The sequence below is a fragment of the Vigna unguiculata genome, chromosome 1 (genome assembly GCF_004118075.2).
Source record: "Vigna unguiculata cultivar IT97K-499-35 chromosome 1, ASM411807v1, whole genome shotgun sequence".
Taxonomy (NCBI): domain Eukaryota; kingdom Viridiplantae; phylum Streptophyta; class Magnoliopsida; order Fabales; family Fabaceae; genus Vigna; species Vigna unguiculata.
In genome coordinates this window covers 28,850,700-28,866,728 of record NC_040279.1, presented here as the reverse complement: position 1 = coordinate 28,866,728, position 16,029 = coordinate 28,850,700, and the positions used below count along the sequence as shown (strand labels likewise).

Genomic DNA, 16,029 nt, shown 5'->3' with positions numbered 1-16,029 from the left:
AAGTTGTGTAATTAAGTATAAATAAATGGAATATAACAGGGTGTGGTGCATCAGTTCTCTTCTCTTTTCTTAAGATCAGCTTCAAAGTCATCAAACTAAATTCATAACCATTAATTTGTACTATAGAGTACACATTCATTTTTATCAATGATGAATGAAAAATACGGCACAAGCATACTCCTGAGTCCAAAAGACTGAGATGCCTTTTGAAAATCCTCAATTAAAAAGCACGAATCTCTTCCTGAGAACTAATGTGGAGAATCGGTTGTTACCACTATAGCACAATAGGCCATGGCACAAAAATAAACAATGAAAGCATCATCATTCCTTTCCTGTAAATTTTGATGGGTAATTATATTTACAAAACTCCCCATTGTATAGTTGGAAAAATAGTTCACAATTCCAAACAAGAACCAAATTCTTGAAAAATAAGGGTATATCTACGGGAAAGTAGCTCACAATCACATGTAAAAGATGGCCAATGACATGTGTCAACTGGAAACTCTAGGTTGCTTGCATCCATGCTCTGGTAAAAGATTATCAGATGCTGCTCTTTTTGGTTTCAACTGAAAAAGACGAAAGATCATTGACATCTATTAGATCCATGTGGGCTGATGAATGGAGGTTAGGAATGTGTACAAGCATGTGCAGACCTAACTGTACCAAAACATATTGGATTTAACTTTTAAGAGTCACTAACCTTCTCCTCAGCATGCTGATAGATATGTCTCAGGAGGATATTTTTGGCCTCAGTGCTTATCACTGTCAGAACAAATTTCAGAAACAGGTTAGCAAACCCTCAGTTACCAAACATCAGTAGTAATTCTACCCAAATAAAAGAGACAGAAAATGAGGGGTGTACATCTGTCAAAAAAAGAAAAAATAAAAACCTGCAACCAATGTTTTTCACGTTTCTTGCCTTTCTATATAAGCAAAACTTTTTGTATGTGGCAAACAGAGAAAACAAGATTAAAGTAATGGGTTTAAAGCATATAGTTTGGATCCTCCTCCAAAATCATGATTAAAGGAAAATACATTTTTCAAACAGCTTATTGATCAGATAAAAAGAGAGCAAAGCATTGCACCAGAAGTAGAAAAAGTTGTAGTGACTACCTTGATCAGGTGGTGGAAGGGTCCTGCTGTGAGTAGGATGGTAAGTGGCCGGTGCTATTTTCTGCATGAAAATAGAAGTTTCCTCTTCAGAGAGCAAATGAAAATATATGATTAGGTGATCCATAGTACACTTCAGAAAAAAATAGAGTAACGAGGTGCAAAACAGGCATGTTTAGTTTTCAGCTGAGAGATCCCCAACGTTCATTCAAAAAGTAAAACTGAGAAAATTGTTGCTTGATTTTCAGTTGGTACCATTGCAAACTGAGTTTTGCCTCTAGTTTGAAATGTAAGATAGAGTCGTTTTACAAACTAAGTTCGTTCAGTCTGTAACATAAGGTTCATTCAAACTTAAGTTGCAAACTTCAGTCGAAGTATGCACAAAGAAGCTGTTGGCCCTAAAACTGTTTGGTTTATCCATGGCTTGGTTAGAAAAAGGAAATGAATAGTGGAATCATAGTTTTATGCTTCAGCATAGGTATCAAATGAATCTAATGGTCTCCTTCATTTTTAATAGATAAATTTCATGAGTAATACTTATTTGTTTGTAATTTTGTGGATTAGCGATTCTAATAATCTATGAAACGGATAAGGACAACTACATTCAGCAAAACGTATTGTGAAACAACTAAATTTGTCTCAGGCTAATGGAAACTAATATATGGCTGAAAGCTGAAAAGATATTTCTTATAATATAAAGGACAAATTACGTATAAAACTAGCCTTTCCAACTATTTTGAAAAAAGTAAAGCAGTGCTACAATATTGAACAAGAAAACCAAATTTAACAGTATTATGTTTAGAGTGAAAAAGAACAAGAAAAAAAAAAGGAAACAGAAAATCATTCCAGGCTTGAAAAGTTTAAAACTTCGAAATTGATAAGAGCTTCAACCTGAGGTGAACGACAAATTGCACAATGCCATCCTATTATGAATTAGTAATAATAATCAGAATATCAAGAAATACTCTGTCACTTGTGATAAAAAGGAACAAACGAAAAAATGTGATGATTGCAAACACATGCTCTTCTACACTACAACTTCTCTACCATATACCAACTTAAAACTTTAACGAACAATCTTAAAATGAAAATATAGGATTCAAATAAGCAAGTATGTCAACTAGAAGAAAGTCTTATCTTGATGGCTAATAACCAAAGTTTTTCCTCAAGAGACAAGTAGGTTGAGAATAAAAAACAATGCAATTCTCTCTTCCCTGAACATCCAACCAAATAAATGCCTATAGATGAGACAGTAGCACACCAAAAACTCAGAATCACAATCAGATTTCTCAGCAAGTGATAAAGCATACATTTGCATGATTGAATGGTCATTACAAGGATTATCAATTTCTTAGACTACACAACTTACAGAAGAACTTGAAGGATCGGAAGGTCGAAGCTGACTGAAGTTGTGAGGGTCATAGGATGGCCAATTACCCAGTACAGACTCCATAGAGTGATGGATGCTGCTACAAATTTCAGAGAGATTAAGGCGTGAAAAAAGAGGAAATAGATGAGGAAGCCAATGACACACACAACACAAATTCCGACTCAAGAAACAGCTGTTGTGGACTGAACTGCACATCACATTTGTGCACTCATTGCATAGGACACCACACCACCTGCTCTAACTCTAAACCCAATTATTCATTCCCACTTGCACGGGATTATATTTGTGCCTGGTAAACTGCAATTTGCGAAAAAGGGGTAAGTGAATTCCAATTAAAGAAAAAGGAGAAAAATCCCTAAAATCATCATCCCAGTGCATAAAGAATAAAATTCACCAAAACTCTGAACTATCAGATTATCAATCAATACAGATTTTTAGGCTCACTAATGAACTCATCAAAATGAAAACACACACATACAAGAACATTGAAAGCCAAAAATTGAAGATCCAGTATTGTTTGAATGAAGCAGATATTGGAAAACAATAACAGGATAAGAAGTGAAAGCGTTAGAAATAATCTGAGTCCAAAGACAGTAGAAAAAATTGGTGAGTGTCTCAACATTACATTACCCTGTGAAATTCTGAGTAGGGATTTCAGATCTATGGGGAATGTGGTAAAGTTATGTTATGGTAGAGAAGTGAAAGAAAAGGGCAAGGTTGGAAAAATGAAAAGCTGAAAATTGCAGCCACCATTAAAGACTGATCATTAATTGAAGTAACTCATGAGTTCCTTCCTCCTATAAACCACTCATACCTAATTTTATTCGACAGATTTTTTAAATAACTTCACACAATAAATTATTTTATGATTCTGTATTTAAATTTGATTATGATATATAATAATATTTATTAATATAAATTAATTCATTTTTTATAAAAAGATTAATTAAATGCTATTGGTGAAAAAATTAATTAATTTAACAGTTGGTGTTACATGATAATATTTTAATTTAAAAATAATATTTCACTGGAAATTGAATAGTATTGGAAAATACATTTTATTCCATAAAATAGTTTTTCTCCAAGACAAATTTTTACCGTTCTTTAATGTTTGATATTATTCATCCTTAGTGATTTCATTTTGTTGAGATTCGTGAAAGGCACATATGGCATAATACTAGGTATGGATCACGGGTTCAAATCTGATTGATTTCAAAAAATTATTTTTTTTATAATTGAATTGAACTAGATTTATTTAATTTATTGATATTTTTATATATATATTTTTTAATTATTTAATATTTTTAATTATATAGATTTATAATTATATATTTTAAATATTAAAAGGTTATTCAATAACATTTGAATAATTTGAATGTTTGATTTATTTGTATATCAAGTTACATAAATTGATACTTTAATATGTGATTATCATCTTTATAACAATATTTCAAAAATAAACACTTTGATTATACTATTATAAAAAATAATTTTAGTCAATTTACTCTCCGTTAATACAATAAATTATTAAAGAAAAACATTCATAAATAAATTAATCAATTAATTCACCGATTCTAAAGAATTGAATTAAGTTATAAATTTTTTGACTCACAAATACATAAATAAATAAATCAAATTGAAACCGATTTATTATTAACTCAATTCGTGATTAACTAACCTGTAAAATCCAGGTCGACTTGGTTTGAAAAATAAAAACTGGCGGGCAATGAAATTAGTTATTGGTATAATAGATAGATATTGGGTTAATGAGAAAGATGTTTGAAAATTTTCACTGGTAAGAGATGATAGGATCAATAATAAACTGATAACACCAATAATTAAATGGATTGAGATTTGTAAGAAGACAAAAAAAATTATGACGTAGAGAAGATTTTAGATTTCTTTTATATTCCTACATGAATTATATTTTGAATTTCCTTATTTAACTACGCTTAAGGTTAGCTAATTCTTTTCTAAATTACTGACAAACAAGAACTCAATTTTTCTCAATTAATCAAATATGCAAAGTCTTATCTCCTAGAAGCATGCTCCGTAGAAGAAACAAAGTGTTTATATAAAAGGAAAACAATGAAACTAACTCATAAAATTTTAATTAGATAAAAACAAATTTTGATTCTTTTACTTAATTCTTTGAATCTTCAAAATATCTATAGATATTAATTTTGATATTATAAAATACATTAAAAACATTTTTAATTAAAGAACATCAATACATTATAAAAATAGACAATACAATAAACTCAAAGGAAAATCTAAACTTATTAAAAACAAACCAAACTCAGTAAATTCCTAAATTCCTAATCGTCAAGCTTGAATAAGAAAATGATATAAGAGCATCTTGTAATCTTAGGTTATAATAATAAAATAGTTAAATTTTCTATTTTATAATCCTAAAACATAACTTAGAAATTATTATTCATTATTTACATATTTTAAAATGTTCTCATATTATATTTATAAAAACAGGTTTTACTTTTATTACTTAGTGCTCTAGTCCAGATAAAAATATATTTATTTCGTTTGGAATATATAAAATAATCTCATTCCTAATAACATGACAATGATTTTACTGGTTACATACTTTTTTAGACTACATAAAATTAAAAACAAGGTTTTCTTTCTCAAATAGTTTGAAGATGTATCAAACATTTATTTGATACGACATTTTAAATTCATAGTTTGTAATAAATGAGTCATTGACAAAAATAATAAACAAAATTAAATGATAAACTAAAATTACAGTTTAATCTATATTAACTAGTACATAAAAAATCAATAACATTTTTTATTATATTATATCACATAAGAAAGGGCATCTATAAATTATTTTCTCAATTTTAACCATGTATATACTCTTTCTCCCAAATTTTATTTCATTTCCAGTTTTTTTTTATTTAGTTTTCTTTGTGTTTTTCATTCACATCCTTTTTAGAGATATTCTTAGAATATTACACTTTACTCTTGCTTATATTTAGGTTTAGGTGACGTGTTTGAAAATTCTGGCTCAAATTCTTCAATAGAAAAAAAAAATAACAATTAATTATCAACAAAAAATCCCCAAAATACTTTGATGCATTGGCCTTTGCCCAACAAAAAAATAATGGACCGATTTTCAAACATTGATTGTCATGAGGGCTTCGGTCATTTCTTCCTACATCCTTTTTTTCTCTATGCACCCCCATAAATTGTTATATTCCAATTTTATCATTTATTAAATAGTTAAATATGTTTTTATCCCTTAACTTTCAGTGAATTTTGAAATTAGTCTATTTTGAAACTTTGTACCAATTTAGTCCTTCATATTTCGAAATACGTAGATTTATTCTTGTTAATCAAATTTTGTTAAGTTTATTTAACATTTCAAACGCGTTTCATAATAATATTTGACTTAACATTAAAGCAAAAATGTGTCCTATAGTATAAACAACTCAAATGCAATCCTGAAATGCGTACGAAACATCAAATAAACCTAACAAAATTTGATTAAAAAGACTAAATCCACGTATTTCGAAAGATGAAAGACTAAATTGGTTTAGAGTTTCAAAATAGATTAATTCCAAAATTCACTGAAAGTTAAGAGACAAAAACACATTTAACCCTTTATTAAAAACTATAAAATATTAATTTCACATCCCATTCTTCCTTCCTTGGATTTTCTTAGACCTTCGTATGTAGGGTAAGTAGTATTTGGGGCTTTAATTGTAAGCATGCATTTCAGATCGAGCAATTTGGATACACTTCTGAATTCAGTGAGATATTATGGATTGGACATTTCGAAACATAGTATATTTTTCATAATATACAATTTGAAATGTTTTACTAGATTTGAAAGTATATTTTGGATTGCTCAATCCCAAAAATTATCTTTCAATGTTAATTTGATGTATCTTTTGTTCTTTCACTCCCTTTCACTGTTTGTGTGATACTGCATGCATACAAATGAGAAGATTCCCTTAGCAGAAATCACAAGGTGCCAACATTCCACATTCTCATACATAGTTTGCAAAGTCTCCTCCCCCTTCCTTAGCATCTTGCACCTTGACTCTCATCATGTATCGAGTGAGGCCAATGCAAGAGTTTCTTAGACCAATGGATAATGAACACCCACCATTGAACCTTCACTTCATTCATTTCCTAACATCAGGCCATCACATCCCTCTCTACACCATAGCCACACTATTCGTCGCACGTGGCCACTGCGTCATTGTCATCACTACCCCTTCCTACACTAAAATCCTTCACAAATCCAGCCGCTCCCTCCTCACCATGGAGTTTGTAAGATCAAACCCCGCACTTGTTTTCAACGAATGCCCCTTCGATGTCCCCAATTTTACCCACCACATCACCTTATGTTGGAGACCACCCAAGAGGGTCACTACCACCATCTCCTCCTTCCTCCACTACTACAGGAACACCACCCAGAGGCCTACATCATGAGCACTGAGAAAGAGGTGCAGAACGACATCGTGATGGAATTGAAAAAGAGCACGAAAAGAAAGGGCGAGGTGGCGCTAAAGGTTAAGATGGAGACGAAAGTCGAAGCCCAGGTCGATCATCATATTTATGGTGCGACTGTCATGTATCGTCGAGTGTCTCCTTAGTGACAAAACCACAACCATAATCTTTACCGCTTGTAACAAACAAGGGGCAATTTTTACAATAAATTATGAATATGGACAAAATTCTAAAATATTAATAGTTTTAGGTGAGTCGTGTAGGGGGTGACGATTTTACTTGTGTGTTGTTTTATTTGGAAATTATTATTAATATATTCTTTTACAATACAAATCTTATAATCAATAACCATTTATAATTTGTGATGTTAAAATAACTTTATATAACTTAATTACCAATATATGTACATTCAAATGGTAAAATATGATAATTGGAATTACATTTTTTAAGGTACACACTAAATGTTGTATACTTATAAAAGAAATGTAAATGGAATAACAGGTCCCCCTGAAATCGTCCCCATTTTGATGACTTTTGAACTAAAGTCGTCCAATTCCCCCTAGATGACTTCCAATTCCAAAACCATCAAATTGAAAGTCGTCTACCCCTATAACGACTTCTATATTGAAGTAGTTCCCTCCCAAAATGACTTCTAACGTAAGCAAAAGTATTTTAGAAACTCGTTTTGATGGGTGCACGACTTCTTCATTTAAATTTGTCACACCCTTGCACGACTTACCTATACCTTGTCATTTTCTTAAATTATGCAATTTTACGTAATTTGTTGGGAAAATTGTACCTTCACGGTAAAAAAACCAAGGTACAATCATGTTTGCATTTGTAAAAAGATGTTTGGTTTTTGTGTCCTTTGTTAACCATTGCGTTATGTGGTGATGTCTTCGACTTTGACTTTACCTCTAGTGACTAACACCATTTGCATTTGGGACATTTGCCAGTTTGGGTCTACCATGATCCTCCCCGCTCGCGATAATAATGTCCTTGCCTGCGACAGGAACAAGTACAAAGAATGTGCCATCGCCACCACATTTATGGACAAGAGTCTAAAGGTCTGGGATGTCAAGGACTATAGGGTTCCAATAAGTGTGCTCAATGGCCACGAGTATGTTGTGAGGAAAGTGTAGTTCTCACCACACGTGTAAAATTTGAAGGTGAAGTTTAATAATATTATTGGATCTTTGCTTATGAAAAACATGTTGAATGTATTACACTCAAGCGATAGAGGACTGTCCCTGGATTCCATTCAAGAAGAACTTGAAGATGAACCTATACAATTCAAAAGACATATGAGAAGGACAAGGAGCAAGAGATTGGAAGAACAAATCTATTCAAGGCTTCTGATTCTACAAGGAATTGAAAATTCAAAGGATACGGAGATCATGGCTTATAGCACATTTGAAGGATAGTTTTTAGGAAAATTAATTTATGTTTTTGGACTATTGGGCTTTCTTTTAGAAATTAGTTATGTTTTTATGTTTTTAGCTTTTGAGCTTTCTTTTAGAAATTAGTTTATGCTTTTACGTTTTCGAGTTCAGGTCTTGTAAGGTTTTCAAGCTTTCTTAAACTTACCAAACACTGATGTAGACACTTTTGAGTCATATTATATGCATTTGCATTATTTGAGAGATGACTTTCTTGGTTCTTAGATTAGAACATTGATTTTTATAAAAGATTAACATCTTTGTGACAAATCTTCATTTGATTTATCAATATGCTACATTGTGACGTCCTCCATCCCTCTCTTATTCTGTGTTCTTTTCTGATTAAATATATTTTTGGTCCTTAATTTTTAGTGAATTTTGAAATTAGTTCATTTTGAAATTTTGTACTAATTTAGTCATTCATCTTCCAAAAGATGTGAATTTAGTCCTTTTAATCAATTTTTGTTAAGTTTATTTAACATTTCAAACACTGTTTATAATAGTATTTGACTTAACATTAAAGCAAAAATGTGTCAAACAATATAAATAACTCAAATACAATCCCGAAATGCGCTTGAAACGTCAAATAAACCTAACAAAATTTGATTAAAATGACTAAATCCACGTATTTCGAGAGATGAAGAACTAAATGAGTTCAAAGTTTCAAAATGAACTAATTTCAAAATTCACTGAAAGTTGAGAGACAAAAAAATATTTAACCCAAGAAAAAATTATTAAAGCAAATAATAAGTCATTTTTTAAGTATATTAATATATTTTTGCAAACATTGAAATAAAACATACTTAAAGTAAATAAAGTGAAAATATTATAAAATCATTATATTTAAAGGAAAGTAGATATAAAATCTTAAAAGTAAAATACGATAATAACCCTCCTAGAAAATAAATTAAAACTTCGTATTTGACTTACATTAATAAAGTTATTAAATATTAGTAGTATGAAAAGAAAAACTCATGTTATTAGATATTTTAAGAAAGATATTTAATTCACCTTATTAAATACTACATCGGTTTGAGCAACTGCCTTTAAAGATGGTTACAGAAATATACAGGAAATAATAAAATGACGCTTGTAATAAATGTTTTGACGACGTCATTAATTAATTAACAACTAATTATACTATTTAATAAAGCTTACGCAAGCTATAGGTACTAATTAATTACACTATTTAACTTAATCCAATATGTGGAAAAGAGAGAGAAAGATCCAACTCAGCACGAAAACCACATGACTTTCCTAAACCGCTCTTCTTCAACAACATAACGACATAAATGCTCAATTTATTAAATTTTTTTTCTCTTTCTTTAAATTTCTGCAAACTCTCTCTTCTGCTGATGCACTTCTTCTTCTCAAACCTCAAAACCCAAAACCCTAGCGAGACATAGCCATGTCTGACGTATTCTGCACCGACTGCAAGAAGCACACGGAGGTTGTCTTCGACCACTCGGCGGGGGACACCGTCTGCTCCGAGTGCGGTCTCGTCTTGGAGTCTCACTCCATCGACGAAACCTCCGAGTGGCGAACCTTCGCCAACGAGTCCGGCGACAACGACCCCGTGCGTGTTGGCGGTCCCACCAACCCGCTTCTCACTGACGGCGGCCTCTCCACCGTCATCGCCAGGCCGAACGGCGCCTCCGGCGAGTTTCTCTCCTCCTCGCTCGGCCGCTGGCAGAACCGCGGCTCCAACCCCGACCGCGGACTCATCGTCGCCTTCAAAAGCATAGCCACCATGTCCGATAGGTCACGCACTACGCATTATTTATTTATTTGTTTAAATTAGTTGAGAATGGTTTTTTTGTCGTATTTGCTGACGTGGCTGGCGGTGGAATTTCAGGTTGGGACTTGTTGCAACTATCAAGGTATTACTCGTTTTTGTTTTTGATAACTTTTTTAAGTAGCTATAAACCGTCACCTTTTTTAAACCTTGATCAAGAATGTGTTTGAATGAAGATTTTAACAATGTCTGAATTTAGAATGTAAAGTAATTCGGTTGAAAGGAGTCAGCCCAAAATTTTGCTGGATTGTGAAGCAACTTGTTTGGATTTCTTGTTGTGGTGGTGCCATGGCGGGCAATCAGAAATCATCCACCAAGCCATTCTGCAATGGCGGGCCGTGGGGCCGCCATTGAACAAGGTTCTTGGTAGTGCCATTCATATCCATTGGAGTAATGGAGCACTTCACTAATTTTTGGAATTCGCTGGTGCGATGCACTGGCATTTCCATTTAACGGAACGGGACTCAAGGTCACAACCGTCTTAAAATTTTTGGAAACTTTTTAAGCATGAAAATTGGACCCTCTATCCGTTAAAAATAACAGCACAATTTTAATATTTGAAAGTATTACTATAATATAATTTTATTTTCACAAAATAAAGCAAAAGTTGTGAACTTCTACAATTTGGAAGCCCTTTGCATCTCTCTGGCCAGAATCTCTTGAAAGGCCCCACCTGCATTGGAGACAAGTTCTGTTACAATAAGAAAATGGACGGTTACTCCTAATTTAGTGGACTTTAAATTCCTGACTTCAACAAAAGGTTAAATGCTGGACAATTGTTTAATTTTTGGAATTAGATGTGAACAGAGCATTTTAGGGAATATCAATTGAAATACCCTAAAAAATTAGGTTACTCTCATCGAAACACATATAGAAGTTTCTTCTGAAAATGTATACGAATGTTGTAAAATTTGTCCCGTGAGTCCACGGTGCTACGAGATGGTGAGACAAGCATGTAATTATGAGTGGTGATTTCATTTTTACTGGTAGTAAGAGGGTCGAACAATGTTTATTAATGGCAACAAATAGGTTGAACTTGTCAGAACAATGTTTATATTCTTTGCATTATATCACCTGCTCCTTGAAGCAGTTATTCTAGTTGATCTTTTGAGTTGAACATTGAATTTTATGGAAAATTAGTTTTAGTTCTCCTCTTATGTTCTGTTTGCAATTGATTTGAAGGATCGGGCTAATGAGATATATAAGCGAGTTGAAGACCAGAAGTCCAGTAGAGGAAGAAATCAGGATGCATTATTGGCTGCTTGCCTCTACATTGCCTGTCGACAAGAGGACAAGCCTCGCACTGTAAAGGGTGCAACCTTATGTTTCTTTTGACGTTTGATGCTTCCTGATTTATCTTTTCAATGAAGTTATCTTACATGAACCTATGGATTTGAAATAGAAATTTGCTCTGTTGCCAACGGAGCTTCCAAGAAGGACATTGGCCGAGCGAAAGAATACGTAGTGAAACAACTGGGTTTGGAGAAGGGCCAATCTGTAGAGATGGGAACAATACACGCTGGAGACTTTATGGTGAGGTTTTAATTGATGAAGGGTGCTTATGTTGCGCGGCTAGCTAATTTAATCATTGGGTTAGCTGACTAATTAGTTTTATGTTTGTTCAACTAACATTATCTTCTGCTCAATCATTAGAGACGTTTTTGTTCAAATCTCGGTATGAATAATCAAGCTGTTAAAGCCGCTCAGGAAGCTGTTCAGAAATCAGAAGAATTTGATATAAGGTAAATTTTATTTTGTCTTGTATTTTCTTTAGAGAATGAAATAGTTCAGTGTTAAGCTTGGCTGTCTGTCATGTTATTTACCTTTTCATACTATTACATTATTGTTGATTATGAATTCAATAAATACCTTGGTGTCGCTACTAGGAGGAATTTCAGGTGGCAAAAGTATAAAGTTGGCAATACTGTGATAAAAATGAACCAACCACACTAGCATATTAGCGCTTTATAATTGTAAGTGTTCAAGGGTTACGAGACAGGACGGGGGATATGGTTAAGGGTAGTATGCAATAGCTTTTAATTTGAACGCTTTGTCCTTTAACTAGCCAAAGGATGAGTTGTGGGTCATGAACTAATGTTAGACATATATAGGCATGCTTTATTGTATTGCACGCTTGCGTGACTCGTAAAATTTGAATTTAAAGGACAAATCATTTGCGCTGTCCTCTCACCTCTACTCGAATCCATTTTAGTGCTTATAGATTTCTTCAGCCTGTTTGATTGCACCACAAATGCATTTCCTTTTTTCATAATTTTCTGATTTATTTTCTTGTGATAGATACTAATAGCATCTTTAATCTTCCAGGAGAAGCCCCATATCAATTGCTGCAGCAGTTATATACATCATAACTCAGCTTTCTGATGATAAAAAACCTCTCAAAGGTCAGTGCCACTTCTCCTAGGCTGAAGCATAAAACCAATGAATAAGAACATATCGACTGGTTAAATTGTCTACTCTATTTCTTATGTGATAAATTTGGAATTAAATTTGATTTCAAATAAATTTCTAAAAGAATATTCAATTGTATGAAGGTCTTAGTGATCATAAGAATTAGCTGGTGCGGTATTATGACATGTTTGTATCTGACCTACTGTGTTAGTGCAGATATATCAGTTGCTACAGGAGTTGCAGAAGGAACCATTAGGAACTCGTACAAGGATCTTCATCCTTATGTTTTCAAAATAATACCAAACTGGTATGCGAAGGAAGAGGATTTGAAGAACTTATGCAGCCCTTAAAGAAAAAAAAAAGAAAAAAAATTAACGACCACATTTCACAACTCAGATGCCTTTGGAACGTTATGTCCTTTGTACTGAACTGTTTTATAGTTTTAACTCAATGAAAATGCCACTTTTTTGTTGCTATTTTTATTTCTCCTTGGCATTTTCCTTATGATGTGTTTAGATGATGTAATTTAAAAGTGTAATTCATTTATTTGAATAATTACAATTTTTCTACAAACGAGTCTCAAAAAGATTTATATATTATGTGTCTAAATACAAAGTGTCCAACATGATTAAAAGCTCAATAAAGTCTAAACACAAAATTACAAAATCTGAAGCTAATCTAGACCAATGTGACAGTTATGGGTATGCTTCTATCAATTATTTTGAAATTCCTGGGACATTTATAGTCATGTCTCTATCACTATGTGTGGAAAATAAAGGGTTATGGAAGAAGATTTTAAATTGAAAGTATGGATCATGAACTTAAACGAGAATAGTATGGATTAATGTGAACTGTGGTGGTGGTGGTTTGATAATAATTTACTTTAGAAAGTGGGAGTAGCATATAAGACCAAATTTTTGGGAGGACAAATGGGTAAAACAAACAAGACTTAGTCATAGGTTTCCTCAGTTGTTTGTCATCTTAATTTGTAAGGATAAAATTACAAGACAACCGGGTTAATGGAGAGACAAAAGATGAGTTTGGAATCTATCACGGAGGAGAGACAAATTAGCATGGGAATCAGACCAAGAAGAGGAATTGATGTGCACTATAACAAACCAAAATTTTAACTGTGATGAGGAGGATACAGTGGGTGTGGAAAGAAGCCGAGGATGAAGTGTTCACAGTGAGGTTTGTATATAATGTTATGTAAAACGTTCCTACAAGGGAGTACACTAAGTTGTTTGATGCCTTTTGGAGTTTGAAAGCTCTCACAATTACACAACACTTGGGGTAGAGAGTCATACTAAATAAGGTACCAACAAAGAATAATTTAGAACATAGAGGTGTTAGGATAGGCAATAATTCATATGAGTTATGTAACCGAGTTGTGGAGAGCGTTGCACACTTATTTTGTGGTTGTCTTATTGCTAAGCAGATTTGGGAGCACTGTGATAGGTGGGTATAAGTTTTGTGTATCATATTCATCTCCAGAAAAACTTCTGAAAGATATTTTTAGCCTGACACAATTAAATGCATGGTTGTGGATCAAATAAAAGATGTCAACAATAACATTCTCATATACTGATTGATACCAGTGCCCTATTGAATGTTTAAAAACCTTGTGAAGCAAAAATTGAGGGACATGACAAAGGTTAGCTACAAATTTGGAATAAGGTGCTATAAGATCAAAAGGTTGTGTGTTGAACATAAGAGGAACCTGTTTAAAGTTTGGTTTTATTTGGCAGGTAGTATTGATTACGTGGTTATATATAAAGGAAGGCACGCAAGGATGCTTGTTGGTTTTTTCTTTTGCAGAACAATGAAGACATGAAGGGATGCTAGGCTATGCCTATGTTGCAGCTGTATCAAGGTGGGAACTAATATAAAATAAGGACAAAGGTAGGACGTGGATGAGCTATAGCAAAACAGTGATAAAACTATAAACAACTTAGGCAAATATGGGAAATATAGCAAGTTGATTGTAGTGCATCAACTAGAATAGTTTTGGAGTTACTCAAATATGTGGACATTGATGGGATATTTGTTTGTTTTGGGTAGTCCTTATGGATGGTTAGCTTCTTAGTCAACTATGACTAGGTAGGAATTTTTGGAAGGGTATTTTTATTTAAACTCTTTAGATATAAATTTATGAGACACTGAATATAAATATTGTGTAAATGGGCTAGAGTACCTAAAGTACTCAATTATATATAAATTTTTTGTTAATAAATAAAAATATTAAATTATTTAAATGTGAAGGTTCAATTGAAGAATACAAGATAATCAAAACACATAAATTGCGAAAACATAAAATGGAGAAGAACATAAATGAATTTGAAATAAAGAATAAGAACATGAAAGTAAATGGATCATAAATCGGAATGACAAGAAAGAGAAGGGAAAGTAACTCGGTCATGCCACTTGAGGTACTAATCCACCAAAGATAAATGGTGGTGCTCCCATTTGAATCTTGGTTCAAGATAAGATTTGTGAACTCAATAAGAAACTTTTTCAACTTCCTCTAAAATTGGTTGAACATAGTAACATTTTTATTCAAAATATTCAATATCTTATAAGTGATGGAAAAAATATTTTAAATAGAAAATTAAAGAGATCTCCTAATAATTACAAGTGATTGTAAGATAATTATCGTTGAAATCAATGAAGTTATGTAAAATAATTGAATGGTTGTTTAAAATTATTTTATGTTATTAGCATATAATATATAAGTTCTAAAAATATATACACCAAAAACAAATATGGAGACATAAATAAATTGAAAAATATTTTCAAAGAGAGTTCACTCTTATATTTTATTTTATGTATCATTATTATGTTACTAGACACATATTTTAGTCGTTGAAAGTACGAGTAGTCACTTCACACACAAAAAGTTACATAAAGTTATAAAGACATGATTTACATCACGTGTATACTTTCTTCCATAGTACTTACTACTATCCTATTGGATCGGAAAAATAATATCCGAATAATATTCACAAATAATATTAGGTAAAAATAATATATTTAAATTAAATATAATTATAATATAAAATTGTTAAAGTTTATTCTTTTATCAATTTTTAGGCCGTGTAAGTGAATTATTCTTGTTATACCATTTTTATTTTTTACGCGATTAAATGATATGTGACAATTGCACTCTCTTTAATTACCAATAACACTGATTTTTAATTTTATTTTTTAAGAAAAAATTTCAAAAATAATAAATCAAGTTAGCAAGCTGAGATTATCTCGACCATTGATGATAATATGTATCTTAAAAAGAAATTACCAAATGGATGATGGAATTCATTGATTCTATTTCCAAATTTATAATTTAGAATTGATTTTTAATTATTTAAAATTATTCATTTTTTAATAAGACTTATCATCAGATAATAAGCTTT

The 16,029-nt window shown here is 32.1% G+C and overlaps 2 protein-coding genes across 5 annotated transcripts; one reads left to right on the top strand and one right to left on the bottom strand.

Moving 5' to 3' along the window:
* Nucleotides 1–254: 254 nt before the first annotated feature.
* Nucleotides 255–3,294, bottom strand: LOC114173817 (DET1- and DDB1-associated protein 1). 4 transcript variants are annotated; one of them, XM_028058454.1, is made up of 6 exons: nt 3,131–3,292; nt 2,647–2,797; nt 2,480–2,576; nt 1,114–1,174; nt 701–762; nt 304–566 (listed from the first exon to the last, which is right to left on the bottom strand). In XM_028058454.1, the coding sequence occupies exons 3-6, from the start codon at nt 2,561–2,563 to the stop codon at nt 492–494; spliced, it is 282 nt and encodes a 93-aa protein (XP_027914255.1). In that variant the 5' UTR covers nt 2,564–2,576; nt 2,647–2,797; nt 3,131–3,292; the 3' UTR covers nt 304–491. The 4 variants fall into 4 exon arrangements, with proteins under 4 accessions (XP_027914247.1, XP_027914255.1, XP_027914264.1 ...); XM_028058463.1 differs by having other exon boundaries at nt 2,689–2,797; XM_028058446.1 differs by having other exon boundaries at nt 255–566; nt 2,480–2,797.
* Nucleotides 3,295–9,641: 6,347 nt separating this feature from the next.
* On the top strand, nt 9,642–13,093 carry LOC114176803 (transcription initiation factor IIB-2). Its single transcript, XM_028061969.1, has 7 exons — nt 9,642–10,176; nt 10,271–10,295; nt 11,393–11,522; nt 11,613–11,743; nt 11,864–11,952; nt 12,536–12,612; nt 12,836–13,093. The coding sequence occupies exons 1-7, from the start codon at nt 9,824–9,826 to the stop codon at nt 12,967–12,969; spliced, it is 939 nt and encodes a 312-aa protein (XP_027917770.1). The 5' UTR covers nt 9,642–9,823; the 3' UTR covers nt 12,970–13,093.
* Nucleotides 13,094–16,029: the final 2,936 nt, after the last annotated feature.